General features: G+C 40.1%; 1 protein-coding gene across 1 annotated transcript; it reads left to right on the top strand.

Moving 5' to 3' along the window:
* Positions 1-1,552: 1,552 nt before the first annotated feature.
* Positions 1,553-18,913, top strand: Mrpl39 (mitochondrial ribosomal protein L39). The gene is made up of 10 exons (XM_004654376.2): positions 1,553-1,638; positions 2,100-2,306; positions 4,243-4,382; positions 6,706-6,805; positions 8,476-8,543; positions 12,164-12,276; positions 13,278-13,343; positions 14,436-14,589; positions 17,555-17,602; positions 18,813-18,913. The coding sequence occupies exons 1-10, from the start codon at positions 1,566-1,568 to the stop codon at positions 18,858-18,860; spliced, it is 1,017 nt and encodes a 338-aa protein (XP_004654433.2). The 5' UTR covers positions 1,553-1,565; the 3' UTR covers positions 18,861-18,913.
* The last annotated feature ends 2,346 nt before the right edge of the window (positions 18,914-21,259 follow it).

Raw genomic sequence — 21,259 nt, 5'->3', positions numbered from 1 at the left:
CAAGGTGGCACATGCACCTCGAGTTCATTTTCAGTGGCTGGATGTCCTGGCATGCCCATTCTCTCTCTTTCGTTCTCACTCTTACTCTCAAGTAAATAAATAAAAATATTTTTTTAATAAGAAAAGAAGGCCATAAAGGAGACTTAGGGTGTGAAAATATATTTTTAAATTTTTTATTTATTTGCAAGCAGAGAGAGAGAGAAATAGAGAGACAGCCAGAGAGAGAATGGGCACACTAGAGCCTCTAGCCACTGCAAACAAACTCCAGATGCATTTGCCCCTTGTGCATCTGGCTTATGTGGGTCCTGGGGAATCGAACCTGGGTCCTTTGGCTTCGCAGGCAAACACCTTAACCTCTAAGCCATTTCTCCAGCCCATGGTATGAAAACATTTTTGAGGAAATTCTTGGTCAAAGATCTACCTCATTTAGCTCTCCCTAGCTCTTTAAACTTGAATTTCCTTCCACAGCAAATTCTATATATTGTTCAGGGCAGTTGTGAGGATTAACAATCAGCCCTACAATTGGCATGTACCAACAACATTGGTTGGCCATTATCATTAATGAGATCCATCCAGGTTAATTTCTGTGTTACTCGTAGCTCCAATCACACACACACACACGCACACACTCTCTCTCTCTTCCACACTCACACACGGTGGAGGGGATTGGTTTGGATTTGGATTTCTGTTGGTGTCGAGGAAAAGTCTCCCTCTTTAGCCCAAACTAGCCTCTAACTCTATGCGTGGGCCTCATCATCTCGGAATGCTGATCACAAGCATGCATGAGCACACACCCAGCTGAAATAGGATTTCATGATCGATAGTCCAGTGAAATGAACAGTGGTTGAATGCAAGCCTGGCCATTTTCCTTTCTCACTTAAAAGGTGACAGCAACAGGGCTTGACCCTTTCCTTTATGGATGCAGTTGTCAATCTAAAGCTTGGGCCTGGAGAGGGCTTAGTATTCGTGTCTTAGCGGGCACTTCCATCTGGTGGCGGAGAACTGGACTGCAAGTCGAAGAGGAGGGGCTCCCGCAACAAGTAATTCACTGAGCGCACACCCAACTGCACCACAGCTGGGGGCTCTTGGGATGAGACAGAAATTCTTCGCCCCGAAATGCCGTTTGCTATGCTCTGTAGACAGACTATGTGCAAGCAAATGTAGATAATTTTTGAAGATATCTAGAACGTTCTCTCCGATTTCAACACAGTGCGTTTCCAAGCCCACAGTACTGAGGCTGATTAAACACTGAACCGAGGCGCCTGCAAAACTCAAGATTTAGACAGTCAGCTAGAGGGATCCGGCCGGGCCGGCCTAAATGCAAAATAGAAAATCTTTTACACTTTTCTGCCAAGAACTAAGCAAAGGCTTGGGCCAGGAGGGTGGCAAACCCCGGAGCGGCCCCGCGCCCACAGCTCGCAGACTCCCCGGTGCCCCAGCAGACCGCACCAGGACGAGCGCCGGCCCGGAACGGAAGTGTGCTACGGAACCTCCGTGGCGCGCTCGAGTTTCCGGGGGGGACGAGGGAGGCGAAGGACCTGCGCGCGCCGGTTTCCTGGCCCGCCATGGAGCCCGTGGCTGCTGCGGCCGCGGCCATGCGTCTTTGGCGGGCCGCCCTGCGCGGCGCAGCCGGCCGCAGTGAGTTCCGCGGGGCGGCGGGGTCGGGCGCGAAGCGTAGGGAGTGGGCCCTTGGAGGACGGCGGAGGCTTTCCTTCCGGGTGGGGGTCCGTGTGCGAGGACAGCCCTTGGGTGCGGGGGGTGGCGGGAGAGAAGGGAGGCGGCCCCGGGGGAGACTGGTGCCTTGAGATGGGAGCGCGGGTTTCGTGGAAATAAATGAGTCTCTTTCTTCCCCGGGTGTCCTTTCCCAAACCACTTATGCTCTGGCTCTTTCCACGGATAGTTCTGGCATACGAATATTGAGAATGTCAATATTAAGAACGCCCCTTGCCCTCATAAGTAAATAAATGATCTCTCTCTCTAAAAAGAATCTTATTCAGAACTCTGTTGCCTCCTGTTCTTGTTAGAAGACGGTGGTGATTTGAGAGTGGAATATCAGCAGGAAGTTATTTATCCAATTTTCATGGTTATTGTCTCGACAGGATTTATAGCAACTTCACCAGCTGCTCAGCTGTCATCCACCGAACTGACAGAAATGCGGAATGATCTCTTTAATAAAGAGAAAAACCGACAGTTATCATTGACACCCCGAACAGAAAAGATTGAAGTGAAGCATGTCGGGAAAACTGACCCTGGCACCGTCTTTGTGATGAATAAAAACATATCAACTCCTTACAGTTGCGCCATGCGTAAGTAACAGAATCAGGGCCCAGTTTACACGAGAGGTGCAGGGGGAAGCCACTTTCTGTCGGTGGCTTCCTCCGCAAACTTATAAAGTTCTTCGTGCAGCACCTTATTAATCTGTTCACTCTTCCTTTAGCTCTGGAAAGTATTAGGCTGTATTGTAAGACCGGCACTGCGTTGCACAGATTTCTTGAAGCTTCTTGAATTGGGCTAGATTGATGGTATTGCTTTTTAGTCACCTTCTCCTCTTTGCTCATTCTTGCCTAATACATTGTTTTTATCTGCTTGTCACTTGCTCCTTTGTGCACTGTTTTAATTTACACTTATGTATCTAGGTAGTAAGCATGTGAAAGAAAATGCATGGGATGACAGGAAAAATTATTTGTTTGGTTCTATTTTAAGAGAGATATTTGGGGGCTTGTGTATGATTTAGTGTGAAAACCAAGGGTCCAAAGACATTTGGATAGGGCTTTGATAAAAATAGTTGCATTTAAATTTAGATATTCCATATTTATTTGTGGATGTATATATACATATATGTAGGCATGACTAGCTACATTGTTTAAACTTTTCAAAAACTCAGTAATGATTCTATTTAAGTAGTAAACAACATTAGCTACTAGGTTATGTTAATCTAAGCAATGTATGATTTATATCCTTTTCTACAATGGAGCTTGAATTAGTACTAATGGTAATTACTTACTCATTTGATTTCCAAATGTCTTTTTTTTTTCTTTTTTCTTTTGGTTTTTCTAGGTAAGGCCTCACTCTAGCCTAGGTTGACCTGGAATTCACAATGTAGTCTCAAGGTGGCCTTGAACTCATACTGGTTGTCCTACTTTTGCCTCCTGAGTGCTGGGATTAAATGCATACGCCACCACATGCTGTTCTATTTCTTGAACTTCTATATGATAGACATTAGCATTACAGAGGTGAAGTAAGACAGACCGCAGGACCTAATTTGCTTTTTAAAACACATCTGTAGAGATGAACTTTTTGAACTGTCCTCAGTATGACTGCTAACTTTCTTGTCGTTCATGCCTTCTGTCACTCTGTAGCTTTAATTGAGCATCTACTTAGAGTTGAGGCCCAGTGAAAGGCTGCAGATGTACTGATGTGTGAATGAGAAAAACCATACCTAATTTCCTCTATGGAACTTATGTACTAGTTGACTGTGTGTTAGGTCTGATCGCTTGCCCATTTCTGAGTATATGTACTTGCAAAGTACCTAATCAAGTTTAATGGACTAGAGCAGATTAGCTCATGTGTGAATTCATATTCATGACTTTAAAATGGGAACTACAGTGTTTAACTTGAAATGTCTGTCATGGAAGTAAGAGGTGGTTTGGGAGCAAGACAAAAGTCTAGAACAGATTTACATGGATGCATGTTAGTATATTTTCCTTTTTAATGCATGTGTTCATCGATCCTAATATATCCACTCTGTTGCTTTTTGAATATTTTAATTGTAACACTTTGAAAATTATTTTATTAACAATTGAAAAATTCTGAATTACACTTAACCTTAATGAATTTTGTAAATGGTTTATATAATTTTGATAATATATTGCCAGCAATACCTTGAGTATAGTAAAAAAAAAATTTGTTTCTGTTTTTCAAGGTAGGGCCTCACTCTGGTCCAGTCTGACCTGGAATTAACTATGTAGTCTCAGGATGTCCTTGAACTCACAGTGATCCTCCTACCTCTGCTTCCCAAGTGCTGGGATTAAAGGCATGTGCCACCATGCCTGGCTAGATTTCTTCTTCTTCTTCTTTTTTTTTTAACTGGCCATAGATTTAGTATGTTATAGTTCTGGAAAAAAAGACAGTCCACAGAATTTTGCCATTCACTGTTTTGTTTCACAATGTAGTACTTAAACGTGTAACTTTTCACTTTGGATTTTGTTAGATTTAGATCATCAATCAATTTTAAATTCCTAGATTTGAGTGAGTGGTACTGCAAGAAATCCATTTTGGCTCTTGTGGATGGACAGCCTTGGGACATGTATAAGCCGTTGACCAAGTCCTGTGAAATTAAATTTCTTACCTTCAAAGACCATGATCCAACAGAAGTGAATAAGGTATTTCTGTTACTGTATCCCATTTATCTCCTTCCTTTTAAATCAAACCTATTTTTTATACAGTTTAAAATCTACATATATAACCAAGGTCACAGGTGGTATTGTACTTGTGTATTTTCATGGTTCAATAAGCACCAGTGATACTGATTTGTATTTGGGATTGAGAAAACTATGGCATGTCTTTTACATCCATAGCTTTGTAAAACATTGATAACCCTGTATATTGCTCAGTTTGGCCCGTGGAAAATTTCGATAACTGGCTTTTATTCTTCTTTCCTCTCCCCCTCCTCCTCCTCCTCCTCCTCCTCCTTTTTTTTAAAACCCCCTTCTACTTAAAAGTCTTCCTTCACATACTGATTAAGTTTTATTAAGTGACTGTAACTAGAATTTTGTGAACCCTAAAGAACTTCTCTACCTGTAGGAATTATATAAAACTCCTGGTCCTGAGTGATCTGCTCCAGCCTATCTTTGTGGTTTTACCTCTTACTGCGTAGTCCCACCTCTTTGCCACGTTAGAGTGCCTGTTCATTAGTCATGTCGGCTTTCTTATCCTGCCTGCTTTTGTTCATGCTCTTATTTCAGCGCTGAATGTTTTCTTTGTGTTCTTAAAATCCTGTTTATTTTTTTATGGGTCAGTTAAAATGCCATCTGCTCTGTGGAACTTTTCTAGGGATCTGCATGTCAGAATTCTTAAGGCTCTAACAACACTTGGCTAGTGTCTCTAGATAAAGTATTTTAATCTACTGTTGAATGCATTAGATTCCTGCCTCTGTGATCATAGGGATAATTCCTCCATGTTCAGCAGGTGTTTACTAAATATTTGTTGCAATAAAATACTTAAAATGATAGAAGTGTTAACAGTAATAGTAACATTGAATATTATTATATAGCAGGCACTATATTATATAGTATCTCAGGCACTATATTATATAGCATTATATAACAGATATTAATCTCATACAAATTTATGAGGTATTATTCTCCCCATTATCTTGATGAATAAATGGACAAAAAGAGCTTCTGCAGCTTGGCCAAGGTTTGTAGTTTTGGAGGTGGTGAAACCTGTATTTAAATCTAGGCATTCTGGAAACAGTTCAGTAGACATTTAAAAACACTCAAGCTGGGTGTGGTATCACACACTTATAATCCAATCCCCAAACCTGGAAGGTTATAACAGATAGGTCATGAGTTAAGAGTCAGCCTTCACTATATGGTGAGTTCTAGGATGGCCTGGGAGATATATATATGGCAAGACCCTATCTCACAATGAAAAAAGAAAAACCCTCCCCCAAAGCAACAGTCAGCAAAAAGCTATGGAAGTAGGATAGAAGAAGTACATTTTGTTACTTGCAAAATTAAAAATTAAAGCTTTATTTTGTACTTATCTTTGTCATGATATGATTGTACTGAATACAGAATGGAATGGTTGTCTCATATACATGTATCTAAGTGTCCTTAGATGTGATGAATTGCTTATGAAAGTCAAATCTTGATTAATGTAGTGCCTGCAAGGGGAATTTTGGTGGCCAGGAATTGTACTATTTCTGTGTTTCTCCTTTTGATTCTGGGAAGGTCATTTCTTGGATACCCATGTGTGGCATGTCTATGCACCCAAGTTTTCTAGTAAAAATGAGAGTCCAATTAACGATGCTACTTTGCTATAATATGAGTCATGTGAATAATGTGTTAAGTGATGTTAAGTGCAAGTAAACTTATAATTTTTAAAAGTTGAGGTTTTCCCCATCACATTTATAAATGATACAAATGATTTAAGAAATTCTAAGACATGGAGTGGAGAGATGACTTAGTGGTTAAAGGTGTTTGCTTGCAAAGCCTGATGGCCCAGGTTCAAGTCCTCAGTATCTGTGGTAAGCCAGATGCACATAGGGTGGCGTATGCACCTGAAGTTTGCTTGTAGTAGCAAGAGGCTCTGGAGCGCCCCTTCACTGCTCTTGTTCTCTGTTTGCAAATAAGTAATATAAATAAAAAAATATTTTTTTAAAGTACTAAGACCATTTATTTTATTCTAGCACAAGTTGGTTAAGAATTTAACTTTATCATCCTGAGTTAAAAATAAATACTATCACATACTAAAATTGTCTTGGCTGATTTATCACCAATACAGTGTCTGTTATTTTAAGTTGGTACATTGTTTTACTGGTTTTTCTGGGCAGAGGTCCTGTCACACCCTGATGGTGACTGTTACTCCATGCTAAGCATGGACACGTACTTGAGAAATATGTCCCAGGCCAAAAGTTGACTTAAATTTCAATATTATAGAAACTTTAGGTGATCTCTGTGTGTTTTGTTCTTTTTTTTATAGGCGTATTGGCGTTCTTGTGCCATGATGATGGGCTATGTGATAGAAAGGGCATTCAAAGATGAGTATATGGTCAGTTTGGTCAGAGCCCCAGAAGTTCCTGGTAATGTACACATATAAACACTTATCCTTTTATACTCTGTGAATATTTTATTTCCTATATATGATGATGTAAAGAGTTTATTTCTGGTTTTACTAGTGTAAAACAGTGCCTGTTTCATTTATTTTAGGTAACAAAATCATCTTTTGATGATGAAATACTCATCCTTCATTTATCTACTTACATGGGCTTTTCTTTGGCAGTCAATAATGAATGTATTAAAATTAGTGAAAAGTGTCTCTCTTTTGAAAAATATTATTCATTTATTTACTAGAGAAAGAAAGAGAGAGAAATGAGCATGCCATGGCCTCTAATACTGCATACAAAATCCAGATACATGTGACACCTTCTGCATCTGACTTTAAGTGGGTCCTGGGGAATTGAACATGGGTCCTTTGGCTTTTGAGACAAGCACCTTAACACTAAGCCATCTCTTAGCCTAAGTCTCTTGAATATCAATTATGAATTTTGTGCAGTTATATTGTCACAGTGTTCAATTTTTTTAAACTATTTAAAGCCTGTCTTTCTAAACTTAAGCCTATCTTTGTAAATGGAATGTGTGGAGAACAAGGAGAGGATATAGGCGTATAAGTACATGACTGGAGAGGGATAATACTTGGCTGAAACTAGGTTTTCTCATCATTATGTGCTATATGTCATATTTATTTTATTTTTAAAAAATTTTTATTAGCATTTTCCGTGATTATAAATATCCCATGTTAATTCCCTCTCTCCCCCTCCCCCACACTTTCCCCTTTGAAATTCTGTTCTCCATCATATTACCTCCCCATCTCAATCACTGTACTTACATATATATAATATCAACCTATTAAGTACCCTCCTCCCTTCCTTTCTCTTCCCTTTATGTCTCCTTTTTAACTTACTGGCCTCTGCTACTAAGTATTTTCATTCTCACGCAGAAGCCCATTCATCTGTAGCTAGGATCCACATATGAGAGAGAACATGTGGCGCTTGGCTTTCTGGGCCTGGGTTACCTCACTTAGTATAATCCTTTCCAGGTCCATCCATTTTTCTGCAAATTTCATAACTTCATTTTTGTATAAATGTGCCACATCTTCATTATCCACTCATCAGTTTAGGGACATCTAGGCTGGTTCCATTATAAATTGAGCAGCAATAAACATGGTTGAGTATGTACTTCTAAAGAAATGAGATGATTCCTTCGGATATATGCCTAGGAGTGCTATAGCTGGGTCATATGGAAGATCAATCTTTAGCTGTTTTAGGAACCTCCACACTGATTTCCACAATGGCTGGACCAGATTGCCTTCCCACCAGCAGTGTAGTAGAAGGGTTCCTCTTTTTCCACATCCCTGCCAACATTTATGATCATTTGTTTTCATGATGGTGGCCAATCTGACAGGAGTGAGATGGAATCTCAATGTTCATATGAAGTGTTAATATTCCTCAAAAATTGAATGTTAGAAAGTTCATGCTTTTGGATTACAAAAAGATGAGTGAATTTTGGGAATTGTGGAAATACAGAACTCTGGCAAGTGGTTGGGATAATGGCAATGGTTCTGTTGTTTGTAGAGTTGGGAGAGGTTGCTGACTTTTCATTTTATGGTTAAAAATAGCCAGCTAATGGAAATTAGTATCTTTTTGCCCTAACAGATTTGACTTAAAATAAACAATTTTGATTGAATTTGCAGTAATTGCTGGAGCCTTCTGCTATGATGTAATTTTGGATAAGAAATTGGATGAATGGATGCCAACAAAAGTACGTATACCCTTTGGGGTACTAATTTTAGAGTACAGCATGTTCTCTGTTAAAATGATTGCTGTTAGTACTGAATATTGAGGACATTTAAGAGAAGTTTATACATCCAGAGAAATCCACCCATCTATCCACTCATTAATGTATGCCAGTGATTTTTCAGTGTATTTAAGACAGGCATGCATGAATGAGGGTGTAGCAGTTACCTTATCATTACTGGGCCAAAACACCTGACCATATGTAGCCTGTGAAAGGAAAGGTTTCTTTGAGCTTACAGGTTTTTTTTTTAAATTTTTTTGTTTATTTATTTATTTGAGAGCGACAGACAGACAGAAAGAGGCAGATAGAGAGAGAGAATGGGTGTGCCAGGGCCTCCAGCCACTGCAGACGAACTCCAGATGCGTGCGCCCCCTTGTGCATCTGGCTAACGTGGGTCCTGGGGAATTGAGCCTCGAACCAAGGTCCTGAGGCTTCATAGGCAAGCGCTTAACCACTGAGCCATCTCTCCAGCCCAGCTTACAGTTTTGAGAAGAAGTTTCATCATGGTAGGGAAAGCATGGCACCACAGACATCTGGGAATCATATCATGTCATATTGGCTAGGAAGAAGCAGGAAGCATGAGCTGGCATTGGCAAGCGGAAAAATAAAAACTCAAGGTCCACCCCCCAGTGACAGACCTCCTTCAGCAACGCTCCACCTCCCTTAGGCTGTACCAGCTGGGGATTAATTTATGAGGTCTTTTTACAAACACATGAGGCTGTGGGGGACACTTTGTATTTAAACCACAAATATCCTTCCCCTGACTCCATAGACTCCATGGCCATCTTATGAAGCTAAATATATTCAGTTCAACTTTACAAGTCCCCATAGGCTAGCAGTCCCAAAGTCTCAAAGTCTCATCTGAGACTCAAGACAGTCTCTTAACTGTAAGTCCTGTAAGATCAAAACACAACCTAAATGTGTCCAACATATAATGGTACAGAGTAGACATTTCCATCCTAAAAGGAGAAATGAGGGCATAACAAGGGAAGCTAGAAAATCAGAAGATAAACATTAAATCCTATAGCTCAGTGTCTGCCACCTGGGACGCCTGATGAAATCCTCTCAACTCCCAAAGCTTGGCAACCCCACCTGCAGCTGTGCTGCTTGCAGCCCAAGCAGAATCCACCCCGAGCCAGCCGCAGTCCTTGGTGGCTGTCTCAAAGTCCTAGCATCTCCTGACGCTGGAGTCTTCTCTGTAACCTGTGGTTCCTTTTCACAGCTTATAGGGCCTCCTTGCAGACAGGAACCTCAACCCCACTTTCACTTAGTGTGTCTAGAAGTGTGTCACTACATCTTACTACCAAAACCAGCTTCTGGTGGGTTTGTCCACCTTTGTTAATTTAGGGGAGAATAAAGTCCAACTCTAAGGAGCAGGAAATCTTACTGGAAGCAGTAAGATGTAGGAAATAGTTTCATGAAGTGCACACAGAATGGTCCACTAGACTGCTTTTAGCATTGTAAAGCTTCTTTAGTCCAGAGTTCCAAAATCCTTCCATATTCCTGATAAAAATCAGTTCCACAACATAAAAGAAACAACCCATGGATGGGTTTGTTGTAGCATTGGACCTACTTCTTGATACCAGTTTTTGGATGCAGTTATCTTCTCACTGTAGAAACAAAACACTTGACCAGATGCAATGTATGGAAAGATAGGGTTTATTTTGGCTTAGAGTTTTGAGGAGAAGGCACGTAATGGCAAGGAAAGAAAGGCAGAACAGACAGCCAGGTGCCATCACTTCAGCAGCAAGGAAGCAGTGAGAGTAAGCTAGCTGGCATTGACAAGTGGGGCTGGGCTGTAAAATCTCAAGGCTCACCCACAGTGACACACCCTATCCAACAAGGCTCTACTTCCCAAAGGCTCCACCTGCTGGAGATCAAGTATGAGGCTTAATTACAAACATGAGGCCACAGGGGACACTACATTCAAACCACCACGGAGTCTTCAGTCGAGCATAGTCAGGTATATTGAAGTTTTATGTCCTATTTGACCTTTCCTTGAAGTACTATCTATTTCTTAAGGGAATCTTCTTAAGGGAATCTTGAGGATTCCCTTGAGTGTGGTGGTTTGATTCGGGTGTCCCCCATAAACTTAGGTGTACCCAGTGTACAAAGCATAGAAGTTTAATCTTGCTGTTAGAGGACCTGGAGCCATACCTCTGGATTCCCAGAGCAGAATTTGAAGACCACAGTCTTAAACATTTTATCATGTGTTGCATACTCTGAGATCACTGTATCCACAGGACCATATCAAGAGGATCAAAGATAAATAAATTAAAGAATCACACCTGACAAACCTCACATAAATAGATTACATACCTGTGTCATTTGAATGCCTGCAGTAGACTCAGATGTTTTTATTAAAACATGTCTCCAGCTGCCTGGCTGGGGGAGGTGTCACTGGAAGTGGGTCTGGTTTCTTGCCCAAGAGTGTGCAAGGTGTGTGAGCTCTGCCTGGGTCCCTGTTGTTGCTGCTGGTTTTGCTCTTGTTTGTGGTGCTGGCTGGTGATGGTTTTCTCAGTTGGAACTGTGAAGGGGAGCCAGCTTCTGCCCTTATGGGAATTCTGGGGCTGTAAGCTTCAAATCAGTACCTTCTTTCATAAACTGTATCTGGTTTGGAAGTTCATCCCAGCATTGTGAAGCTGTCCACAACAATATTCAAAACTTAATTCATTGTGAATGATCTGCCTTCATTATTTGGGAGGTCCTTGCTGATCTGGGATTTGATTAGCAGCAAGGCCTAACAAGGACGGTCTAGGTTGAGTGGCCTGTAGGTAGATGTTACTGATGATTACCAAATATCAAGTGTGGACTCTTAGTTATAGTTGGGGAGAATAAGTAAATCCCTAATTCTTAGCTGAGTAAAACTATCTTGTGGGTTGGGGGTCAAAATCACGAAAGAGAGGTAGAGCAGCACACCAGTTTACCAAGTCCACTGCTCTTTTCTTGTATTTTTTTTTTTTTTTAATTTCTGAAACTAGATATGCCTTCCAAAAGATGGCATCTTAACAGTTTTAATTCATGGTGCCTTTTTTTTCCCTCTAGTGATATATCTTAGAATTTTGTGAAATACTGTAGTTAGTAAAACCAAGAGCAGGAAAAGACTAGCTTTAAATTCTGGTTTTGGAAGTTACTTTGTTTTAAATCTCACACTTACTAGTTAATAATAAAAATGAGTGGAGGAAATAGGATAGAATAATAAAGGGAAAGGAGAAGGAAGAGTGGTAAAAGTTGGGAGTGGGCAAGAAATTGAAATTGTTCCCCATGATTTCTGTGCTTTTTAAGTATGTCTACATATTTAAAAATATGTCCTCATTTTATTGGGAGGAATTAAGTAAAAGTAAGGTTTAATTGTCATTTCAAACTTGTGACTCTGTTTGAAACTTTTATTTGTGTGCATTTGTTTGTGTGTGTATGTATGTAAATTGCAGGTTTTATACTTTGTAGAGTTGGGAGTGCTGCTGTAAAGTAAAAGTATTCCTAAGAAGTTATTTTTAGTTAGATTCTTAATGCTAAACATATTTTATCTGGTTTATGGAGAAATGCTTTTAGGTATTGTTAAAGGTTAATGCTTTCATTTTAAGGATAACCTACGTTCCTTCACAAAAGATGCTCATACCTTAATCTATAAAGATCTGCCATTTGAAACTCTAGAAGTTGAAGCAAAAGTGGCATTAGAAATCTTTCAACACAACAAGTAAGTTTTACTATCAATATGTAATAATTTTAAATTTCATAGTCAAATTAGAAGTACTTAGAAAGGGAAATCTGTGCTACAAAATAATACTATAGCCTAAGGCCAAAATAGATACCTACACATGATTAAAGGTATGGGTTAGAATTTCTTTAGGAGTATAGATAGAACCCAATTCACACCTTCTCATAGTTAGTCATGCTGGGTGATTGTACATACTCATGCATGCCCACACATCCATGTCTACGTAAATGTCTAGGATAAAGCTCTTAGTAAGTAGTAAAGTCAGGGTTTTCTCCTGGGTTAAGCAGTTAAACATGCTTTTAGCTACATTGACAAAGTTGGAAAGATTCAAGACTCATTTAGGCAGTAAAATTGATAAAATTTCATGGTAAATTGGATGCACAGGTCTGGTCTAGAAGAAAAACTGAGAAATCTCTGAGGTTTTCCACTTGGACCTATGGGATCATATTAAGACAGAAATTCATAAAGAACAAGTTTTGGCTAGGAAAGCATAAGATAATTTACTCAGTTTTGAAATGTTGGGGTTTAAGGTGCTTGTAGAACATCCTGGTCTATATTCAGAGGAGTTTCAGATAGAGGCATGGGCTAGAGACAGAGTTATGAAGGAAAAGCTGCATCAGTGGAAGCCAAAGCTTGTAAATAAAAAAGCTAGCTCAGGGAGGACGAGGGAAAAGAGGGCCTAAGATCGAACACCCTTACAGGGTACAGAAGAGTGGTGAGAGACAAGGTAGCAGTTAGAAGGCCATGCCATGGAGGCCTGTGGAGGATACTTACAGTGACGATGGAAAGTGTCCTTTAGCTTGTCACCAAGCAGGTACGTGTACCTCTGGTGGAAAGCATTTGGTGGCATTGTGGGATCAGTGATTAGAGGTGAGGAATGGGAGGTGCCAAGGGACCCATGGCTGAAGTGAAGGGGAGGTGCCTTTAGATAAGTTTTTGTATATTTTGAGTGTGAAATTTTCTTCTGTGCTGCTTTTCAGGTATAAAACAGACTTCATAGAAGAGAAGGCATCTCAGAACCCTGAGAGAATAGTCAGGCTACACAGGTAAAGAAGTCTAGAGCTAGGTTACTGTGTTCATTTAGTGTAAGCTTAGCTTTCCTGTTGTCTAAGTCAAGTGTCAGGGCTAGCAGAAATGAATTTCATCATGTCCCATTACTACTTTGCCCTTGGTTTTGCTTTGTCGTTTTGAGATGGTGGTAAATGGAAGCTTTATTTGACCTTTAAGGACAATTGTGTGTCCCTGACTTTTATTTTTCATTTTTTTTGTGTTTGAAACGGTCTCTCTATGTAGACTGGCCTCAAATATGTGATCCACCTGTCTTGGCCTCTTGAATGCTGAGGTTATGGGCATGTACAGCCACATCTGACTTTATTATTTACATTTATTCATTTTAAGATTCAAATTTTTTTAAATGTAATTTTTATGAATTGATTTTGTAATTGGGAAAAGAAAATCATAGTTATAAATTGCATTTTTGGTTTTTGGAAGCAGGGTTTCACTCTAGTCCATGCTGACTGGGAATTTACTTTGTAGTTTCAAACTCATGGTGATCCTCCTATCTCTGCCTCATGAGTGCTTGGATTAAAGGTGTGTGCCCCCATGCATGGCTCATAGTAATTGAACCCAATAGTTTTGTGTCGAGAACCCTGAATGCCCCTTTGTTGTTATATGGTACATGTAAATTAAGTTAGAATTTCCTGTCTAATATAAGGATGAAGAAAGTCCACTGCTTATGTTGGCATTCTCCCATGGGGAGGAAGTCCAGGACTTTTCCTTCTAGAAATAACTCTTTCTTATTGATAAACTAACCTAGTCTGTCTGCATCCTGTGCTACAATACGTTGCTCTAAGATTGTAGTTATCAGTGTTAAATAGTTGGATGTGCTTGATAGCAGACTGTGCTCCATGAGCTCCATGGCTCTTAGACCCTTTATGTTTGTATGGTTCTTCATAAGAGCAAGATTCTCCTGTCCTTTCTACTTTATCCCCTTGAGATTGCACATTTGATGATAATGGTTGTTACAGATGGAGCTGAGCCATATGGAATGAGTGTGTACCCGTAAAGAGAAAAAAGATTTCTTTCAAACTGCTGTAAATGATGTAATGCTACTTTTGTTTGTTTTAAAATCACATCAGGATTGGTGACTTCATTGATGTGAGTGAAGGCCCTCTCATTCCAAGGACAAGCATTTGTTTCCAGTATGAAGTTTCAGCGGTCCATAGCCTTCAATCTGAGCAACCAAATCTTTTAAGACGATTTCAGGGGTTGTCTTTACCCACCCACCTACGAGTAAGTAAAGCTTGAAGTTCCACAGCTTTTAAACTGGGAGTGGCTGGTTCTAGGTAGGGCTTTGTATTAGCTTGAGGACATGCATACTTTTTTATGTGCCACTAGTAATTTGTGAGCTCATTTATGATTAAAAACAATGTATCCAGGATGAAAAGGTTGATTTACAAAAGAAACAGTTATTAGGGGGCTGGAGAGATGACTTAGCAGTTAAGACACTTGCCTGTAAAGCCAAAGGACCCAGGTTTGAATTCCTAGTACCCACGTAAGCCAGAGATGCACAAAGGGGCACATGTGTCTGGAATTCGTGTGTAGTGGCTGGAGTCCCTGGCACACCCATTCTCTCTCTGTCTCTCCTCTCTCTCTCTCTCTGCTAGCAAGTAAATAAATAAAATAAAGTTAAAAAAAAAAAAGAAACAGTTGTTGGAATAGTTAAGTTGAGAGAGCATTTTTATTTTCAGAGTAGCATTAGTGAAAATGAGTATGGTGGTGCACTGAGGGATTTTATAGCACATATTAGTGAGAATTTCTGAAATGTCTTGGCCTTGGTTTGCTTTTTCCCCAATGCTCAGGGTCTGTTCATTACTCATGACCTATCATTTTCCATATTACCCCCATTTCTTGCTAATGGTATATTCTCTTTTCTGTTTTAATTTAAATTTTTGAAGTCTTTTTTTTTTTTTTTTTTTTTTTAGTTTTTCGAGGTAGGGTCTCACTGTAGCTCAAGCTGACCTGAAATTCACTATGTAGTCTCAGGGTGGCATTGAACTCATGGCGAACCTCCTACCTCTGCTTCCGGAGTGCTGGGATTAAAGGCGTGCTCCACCATGCCTGGCTGAAGTCAACTTTCAATTATTTATTTGTGTGTGTGTGTGAGTACACGTGCATGCGTGTGTGCTCCAGGGTCTCTTGCCACTGCGATCAAATGCCTGTCTGGCTTCAATTGGGTGGCTAGGGAATTGATCCTGGACCTTCAGGCTTTGAAAGCAAACACTTTCAAATGCTGAGCCATCTCCCCAGGCCCAGTTATTTTGTTGTTGCTGCTATGACAAAAACCTGACCAAAGTAAGTTAAGGAATGAAGGGTTTATTTCAGGTGACAGCTTGTTGTTTACAGTCTCATTGCAAGGAAGGCATGGCAGCAGAAGTGTGAGTCAATCAGTCACATTGTATTCACAGTAAGCAGAGACAGTTGAATGCCGCAGCTCAGCTTGATTTCTTCTTTTTAATTATTCCAGGATCAGCTCGGACTGATGTCACCCACAGTTAGGGTGAGGTATATATATATATATATATATGTGTGTGTGTGTACGTACGTGCATACATACATAACATGCTTGGGATTGGTCTCCTAGGTGATTCTAGATCCTGTCTAGTTGACAATATTAATCATCACAAGTCCACCCCTTGTCTTCATAGGCTCATAGTTGTCTCATAATACAAAATTCCTTCAGTTCAGCTTCAAAAGTTCCCATGGCCCTTAATAGTCCCACCACTATTCAGAAATCCACAGTTTCTTCTGAGACTCAAGAGAGTCTCTTTAACTGTGAGCCCCTATCACATTAGAAAACAAGTTACATAATTCCAGTATACAGTGACACAGAATAAATATTGCCATTCCATAACCAAGGAACAGGCAATGCCTAGGAGATATTGAACCAAAACAAAACTTAGCAGGACAAACACCAATCCTATAGCTCCATGTCCAGCATCTGGGGCTTGTGATGGAATTATTTGGGCTCCCAAGGACTTGGGGATCTCTTCCCTTCTGGCGGCTGTTATACTGCCTGTAGCATGTTCTACCTCTCTCTTAGTTTGGGTTCTGTCCATGCATGCAGCTTTCTGAGCTGTTGCCCCATGGTTTTGACATTTCTAACATCTTGGAATTTCCATTGCAACTTAGGCTTCACTTTCCAGTTTCATGCACTGACCTCTCCAGGCCTCTTTGCCTGGTCTTCACAGTTCTCTGGTGTCATTGAGCCATACTCCGTGAGCCTTCTAAATCTTGCATCTTTCTTGCCTACAAAGCAGTACCATGTGGACAATGCTGCCATGTTTTGCTGGCAGCTTGGGATGGAGCCTGGTCTCCTGACCTTCATTACCTAGTCCTGTTTGCCAAACTGTTTCATCTTATAGCACTCTCTCTTCACCTCCTTGATTGCAGACACACCCTAAGTTTTCTGTGCCAGCTCCTCATTCTGCCTGAATGGTATGGTTTTCCCTTTAGGTGTACCATACTGTTCTTTTTCCTGAAAGGTTTGCTTGTAGACAAGTAGTAAGTTTGACTTCTGTTACACATTTTCTGAGCTCATTCTCTTTGAAATCATCACTGACCTGTATGCCTCAGCATCACTTACCTGCAGTTGACCTAGTAAGGCTGATATCATCATATGCTTTGCATAAGTTTTAATAATGCATTCTTCTAACCTCTGATATATAATATTAAGACTTAATAATGCATTCTGAGAACTCTCTGATATATTAACAGTTAAGGAAATTGACTATAATTTTACCGTTGTCTTCCTTAGTTTCTTCTTATTCTTTAGTTTTTCCTGAATCATTGGTACTGCCATTTCTATGTAAGGACTTATAGGAGGTTCCTAATGCACCTCCTCCTGTGATTGCTGTGGCTTAAAGAATGGCCTGGAGCACGTTGAAATTGGCTAAGAACTGCACTCTTTGGAAAGTGGGACACATTTTTGCCTTCCATTGGAATGAGTGCTTTCTGTGGTGCACTGATGTAGAAAAGGACAAGAGAGGAAGAATGCCATATTTAATGCTTAAGTCTTTCCTAAATACCAAGAATAGCAGGTATTCTATTTAGTGCCCTCCCCTATTTACTTTTGTAATCACTGTGTCTCTGTAGTACTGCCTAGCTTCTTGTATGTTTCTTTAAATGCTGTGTAAAGATTTAGACTCTTTTTTAACTTCCTACTTAATTTAATTCATAATAAACATTTTCTTTTCAGGCACATTATACAATATGGAATAAGCTAGTGGAAAGATCTCGGAAAATGGTAAGATTTTTTTTTCACAGCTAGAATTTTCTTCTGAAAAGAATTTTCATTGAAAATAACAAAAGCAACCAAAAACAGGGGTCAGGGTATAGAGAAGCAAAGAAAACAAGAAGTAATTTGTCTCAGTAGCAATCAAGGCTATGATGTTTTACCCTAGTGGTATTTGGGCAAGAATAAAGACATAACTTGCCTTTGAGTTTGTTAGTAGCATAGTGATAATGTAATAAGAAGATTAGTATCATTATAGTAATTGTTCTTCATAGTTGTGTTAATTAGATTAGACTTAATGAACATTTATAAGCTTAAGACTCATCAGATGCACTTTCAAGCTGCCTTAACTATTACATGTAAAGGCCTGGACCCCTGATTTAAATATGTGCCTTTAGCATTTAAATTGTACAAGTAAGAGAGGTTACATTTCTTTCTTTCTTTTGTTTGTTTTTTTGAGGTAGGGTCTCACTCTAGCCCAGGCTGACGTGAAATTCACTATGTAGTCTCAGGGTGGCCTTGAACCCATGCCAATCCTCCTACCTCTGCCTCCCAAGTGCTGGAATTAAAGGCGTGTGCCACTATGCCCGGATAAGACATTACATTTCTTGATCTCAGCTGCTCACTGTTCACTGTTGTTCGCAGACTCCATTTTTCTATATTATCTGTAGCTGTCCTATGTGATCTGGCCTCTCAAGCCCTCCTGTTTACTCTCTACAGACACCCACTGAGGCGTACAGGCAAACATACGAACAGCAGCCAGAGAACTTGTTTTCAGGGACGCTTATTCCCTGACGACAGTTCTGGTCATGCTAGAAATAAGGACGTGTCAGATATCTGTGTGCTCAGTCTGTAGCATACTCTGTTCTGAACAGAATTATACCTCACAGTAAATGGATAAGTGGATTTAGAATACCTTATGTCTTACTTCTTGTATTTTTTTATTAACCCAGCATTTTTCTTTTACACATGAAACATAAAGTGATAGACTTAGGAGGCTTAGATATAGTATGCGTCAGATGACATCATATGAAAGGAATTGTATATTACTTGGTAATTTCTACTAGTAACTTGACCATTAGGTCTCTCTTCCTGTTAACTTTTTACCATAATTCCTGTTGAAGGACAAGGGAAAAGGCATGATAGGAGAGGGGCTGGAAGATTTAACTTCTGTAAAAGTGAAAGTGTTATTGGAGAAGTAAAGCTATTTGTATTTCTACAGGTAACTGAAGATCAAACTAAACCCACAGAGGAAATTGGATCTACCTAATGACTTCCTAACATTTACATGTGTACAGCAAATTAAATAAAAGTTTTATATGATGTTGGTGTGTGCTCTAAAGTTTGAACTGTTTCCTCCCTGAGGTTGACAGTGATCATTATCTTTTCTGTTCTCTAGAGGACAAGATAATTTATGTTTACAACAAAAATTTCACATACAACCCCTTCTACTTTATGAATTCAGTACTTCAGCAAGTTTTCTTTATTTTTACATTATAAACAGGCTTAGGAAAGCACACTGTGCTTGTTTCAGTTTTCTCTATTTTATTTATTTTTGTTTGTTGTGTTCTTAGAAGTGGGGTGTCACTGTAACCCAGACTGACCTGGAACCTACTCTGTAGTTTCAGTCTGGCCTTGAACTCATGGCAATCCTCTTACCTCTCTGCCTTTCGAGTGCTGGGATTAAAGGTATGTGCCTCCATGTTTGGCAGTTTTCTCTGTTAAACACCATTGTGGTAAACATCCTTGTACAGAATGACACCTGCTTTTAGATAGAAGAGGATGGTAACTAGTTACTGTGTACAAGGCAACAGAGTAAACCCTTCACATGAAGCTGCTTTGTTGTTTTGTTTGAGACAAGGTCTTGTGTATCTCACTGTGGCCTGGAGCTCACAGTGCCTTGCTTCTCAAGTGCTGGGGTTATAGGTGTGGGCCTCTGTGCTCAGCTCCCTTGTGGCATTTTATTTGTTCTTGGCATTTCCATTTCATAAGTGATGAAACAATGTGAAAGTAGCAGAGCAGAAATTTGAACACAGGTGATTTCACTTATCTCTGCAATGCCCGCCTGTAAGTAACTTCACACATGTCTGGTTGTGGAAGTACTGGCAGATGCTGCCCGATGCCAGTGTCCAAATGGCCTTATTGTTGTTTTTTTTTTTTTAATTTTAAATCCTTGTCTAGCTTGTGTATTGGAATATTGTGTTCTCAGGGAGCAAATATTAGGAATTTTTAGAAGTTAAGGTTCTTGCCTGTGAAACCTAAGGACCCAGGTTCAACTCTCCAGAATTCATGTAAGCCAGATGCACAAGGTAGCATGTGTTGGTACTATCATTTCCCTTATTGGCCTGTTCAGGCCTTCTATTTATTTCTTCATGATTCAGCTGTGGGAAGTTTTATGTGTGGGAAGTTGTCCACTTTTTTTTTCTCATCAAATGGCATGTAGTTGCTTATAATCTATAGGTTGATTTTTGTTTTGTTTTGTTTTGTTGTTTTGTTTTTCAAGGTAGAGTCTTGTTTTAGCCCAGGTTGACCTAGAATTCACTATGTAGTCTCAGGCTGACTCTGAACTCACATGATCCTCCCACCTCTGCCTCCCTTGTGCTGGGATTAAAGAAATGCACCATGATACCCAGTAGATTGTTTGCATTTTGTGTCATCAGTTGTAATGATTCCCTTTTTACTTCTGATTTACAGTAATTTTTTTTTCTCATTCTAAAGAAAAGTTTGTTTTATCTTGAAGAATAGGCTGTTCATTTTATTGAGTTGTTTTTAGTGAATTCCAGGTAAGCCTGGGCTAGAGCAAAACCCTACCACAAAAAAAAAAAAAAAAACACCAAAGAAACTTTGTATGGATACATGTGTTGGTACCATCATTTCCCTCCTCCCTGCTCCATCCTCTGAGGCCCTCTTCAGTGGGATTGCTGCTATTTACCTTGGGTTTGTGGAATGCGAGAGTAGAAAGTAGCAGTTAATCATTTGTTGGCGGGGAGGGGTCCGGGTCAATACCTTTGGATCTGCTGTCCCAACCTGTGGCTCTTAGAATCTTTTCACCCTCTCTTCCACAAAATTGCCTTAGCTGTGGTGAGTGCATTTTACTTAAGTCTACTTTAGTGTTAAGCTCTCAGGAACTTCTGGATTTCTGCTTTGGTATGCGTTGGGTATCTGCAGTGTTTTGTCTTTTTTTTATTTTTCCTTTTTTTTTTTTCAAGGTAGGGTCTCAACTCTAGCCAAGGCTGACTTGGAATTCACTATGTAGTCTCAGGGTGGCTTCGAACTCCCAGTGATCTTCCTACCTCTGCCTCCTGAGTGCTGGGATTAAAGGTGTGCACCACCATGCCTGGCTTGTTTTGTTTCTTACATTCATGTCATGTTACTATACTGTCCCACTCCCAGCCAAGGGGGTTTTGTTTCAAACTATTTTACCCCAGGGGAGGTGTTGGTAAAGGTAGCTCCTTGGCCACTGAGGATGATTGTAACCTGGGTAACACTTGATTCTCCCAGCTGTATGGATCTGCAGTCTCAGGAGTTGCAGCAGGCAGTGATAAAGGTCGAAACATTATACTACCTCATGAAGGTGCAGGTCTTTACCTAGTGTCAGTGCAGGGCTGGTGTCTGAGCATGGGCCTGGGATAACTTTGATTCCCAAGATTAGGAGAAAGGTGGTGGAGA

The sequence above is a fragment of the Jaculus jaculus genome, chromosome 5 (genome assembly GCF_020740685.1).
Source record: "Jaculus jaculus isolate mJacJac1 chromosome 5, mJacJac1.mat.Y.cur, whole genome shotgun sequence".
Taxonomy (NCBI): domain Eukaryota; kingdom Metazoa; phylum Chordata; class Mammalia; order Rodentia; family Dipodidae; genus Jaculus; species Jaculus jaculus.
This window is presented reverse-complemented; position numbering and strand designations above follow the sequence as displayed.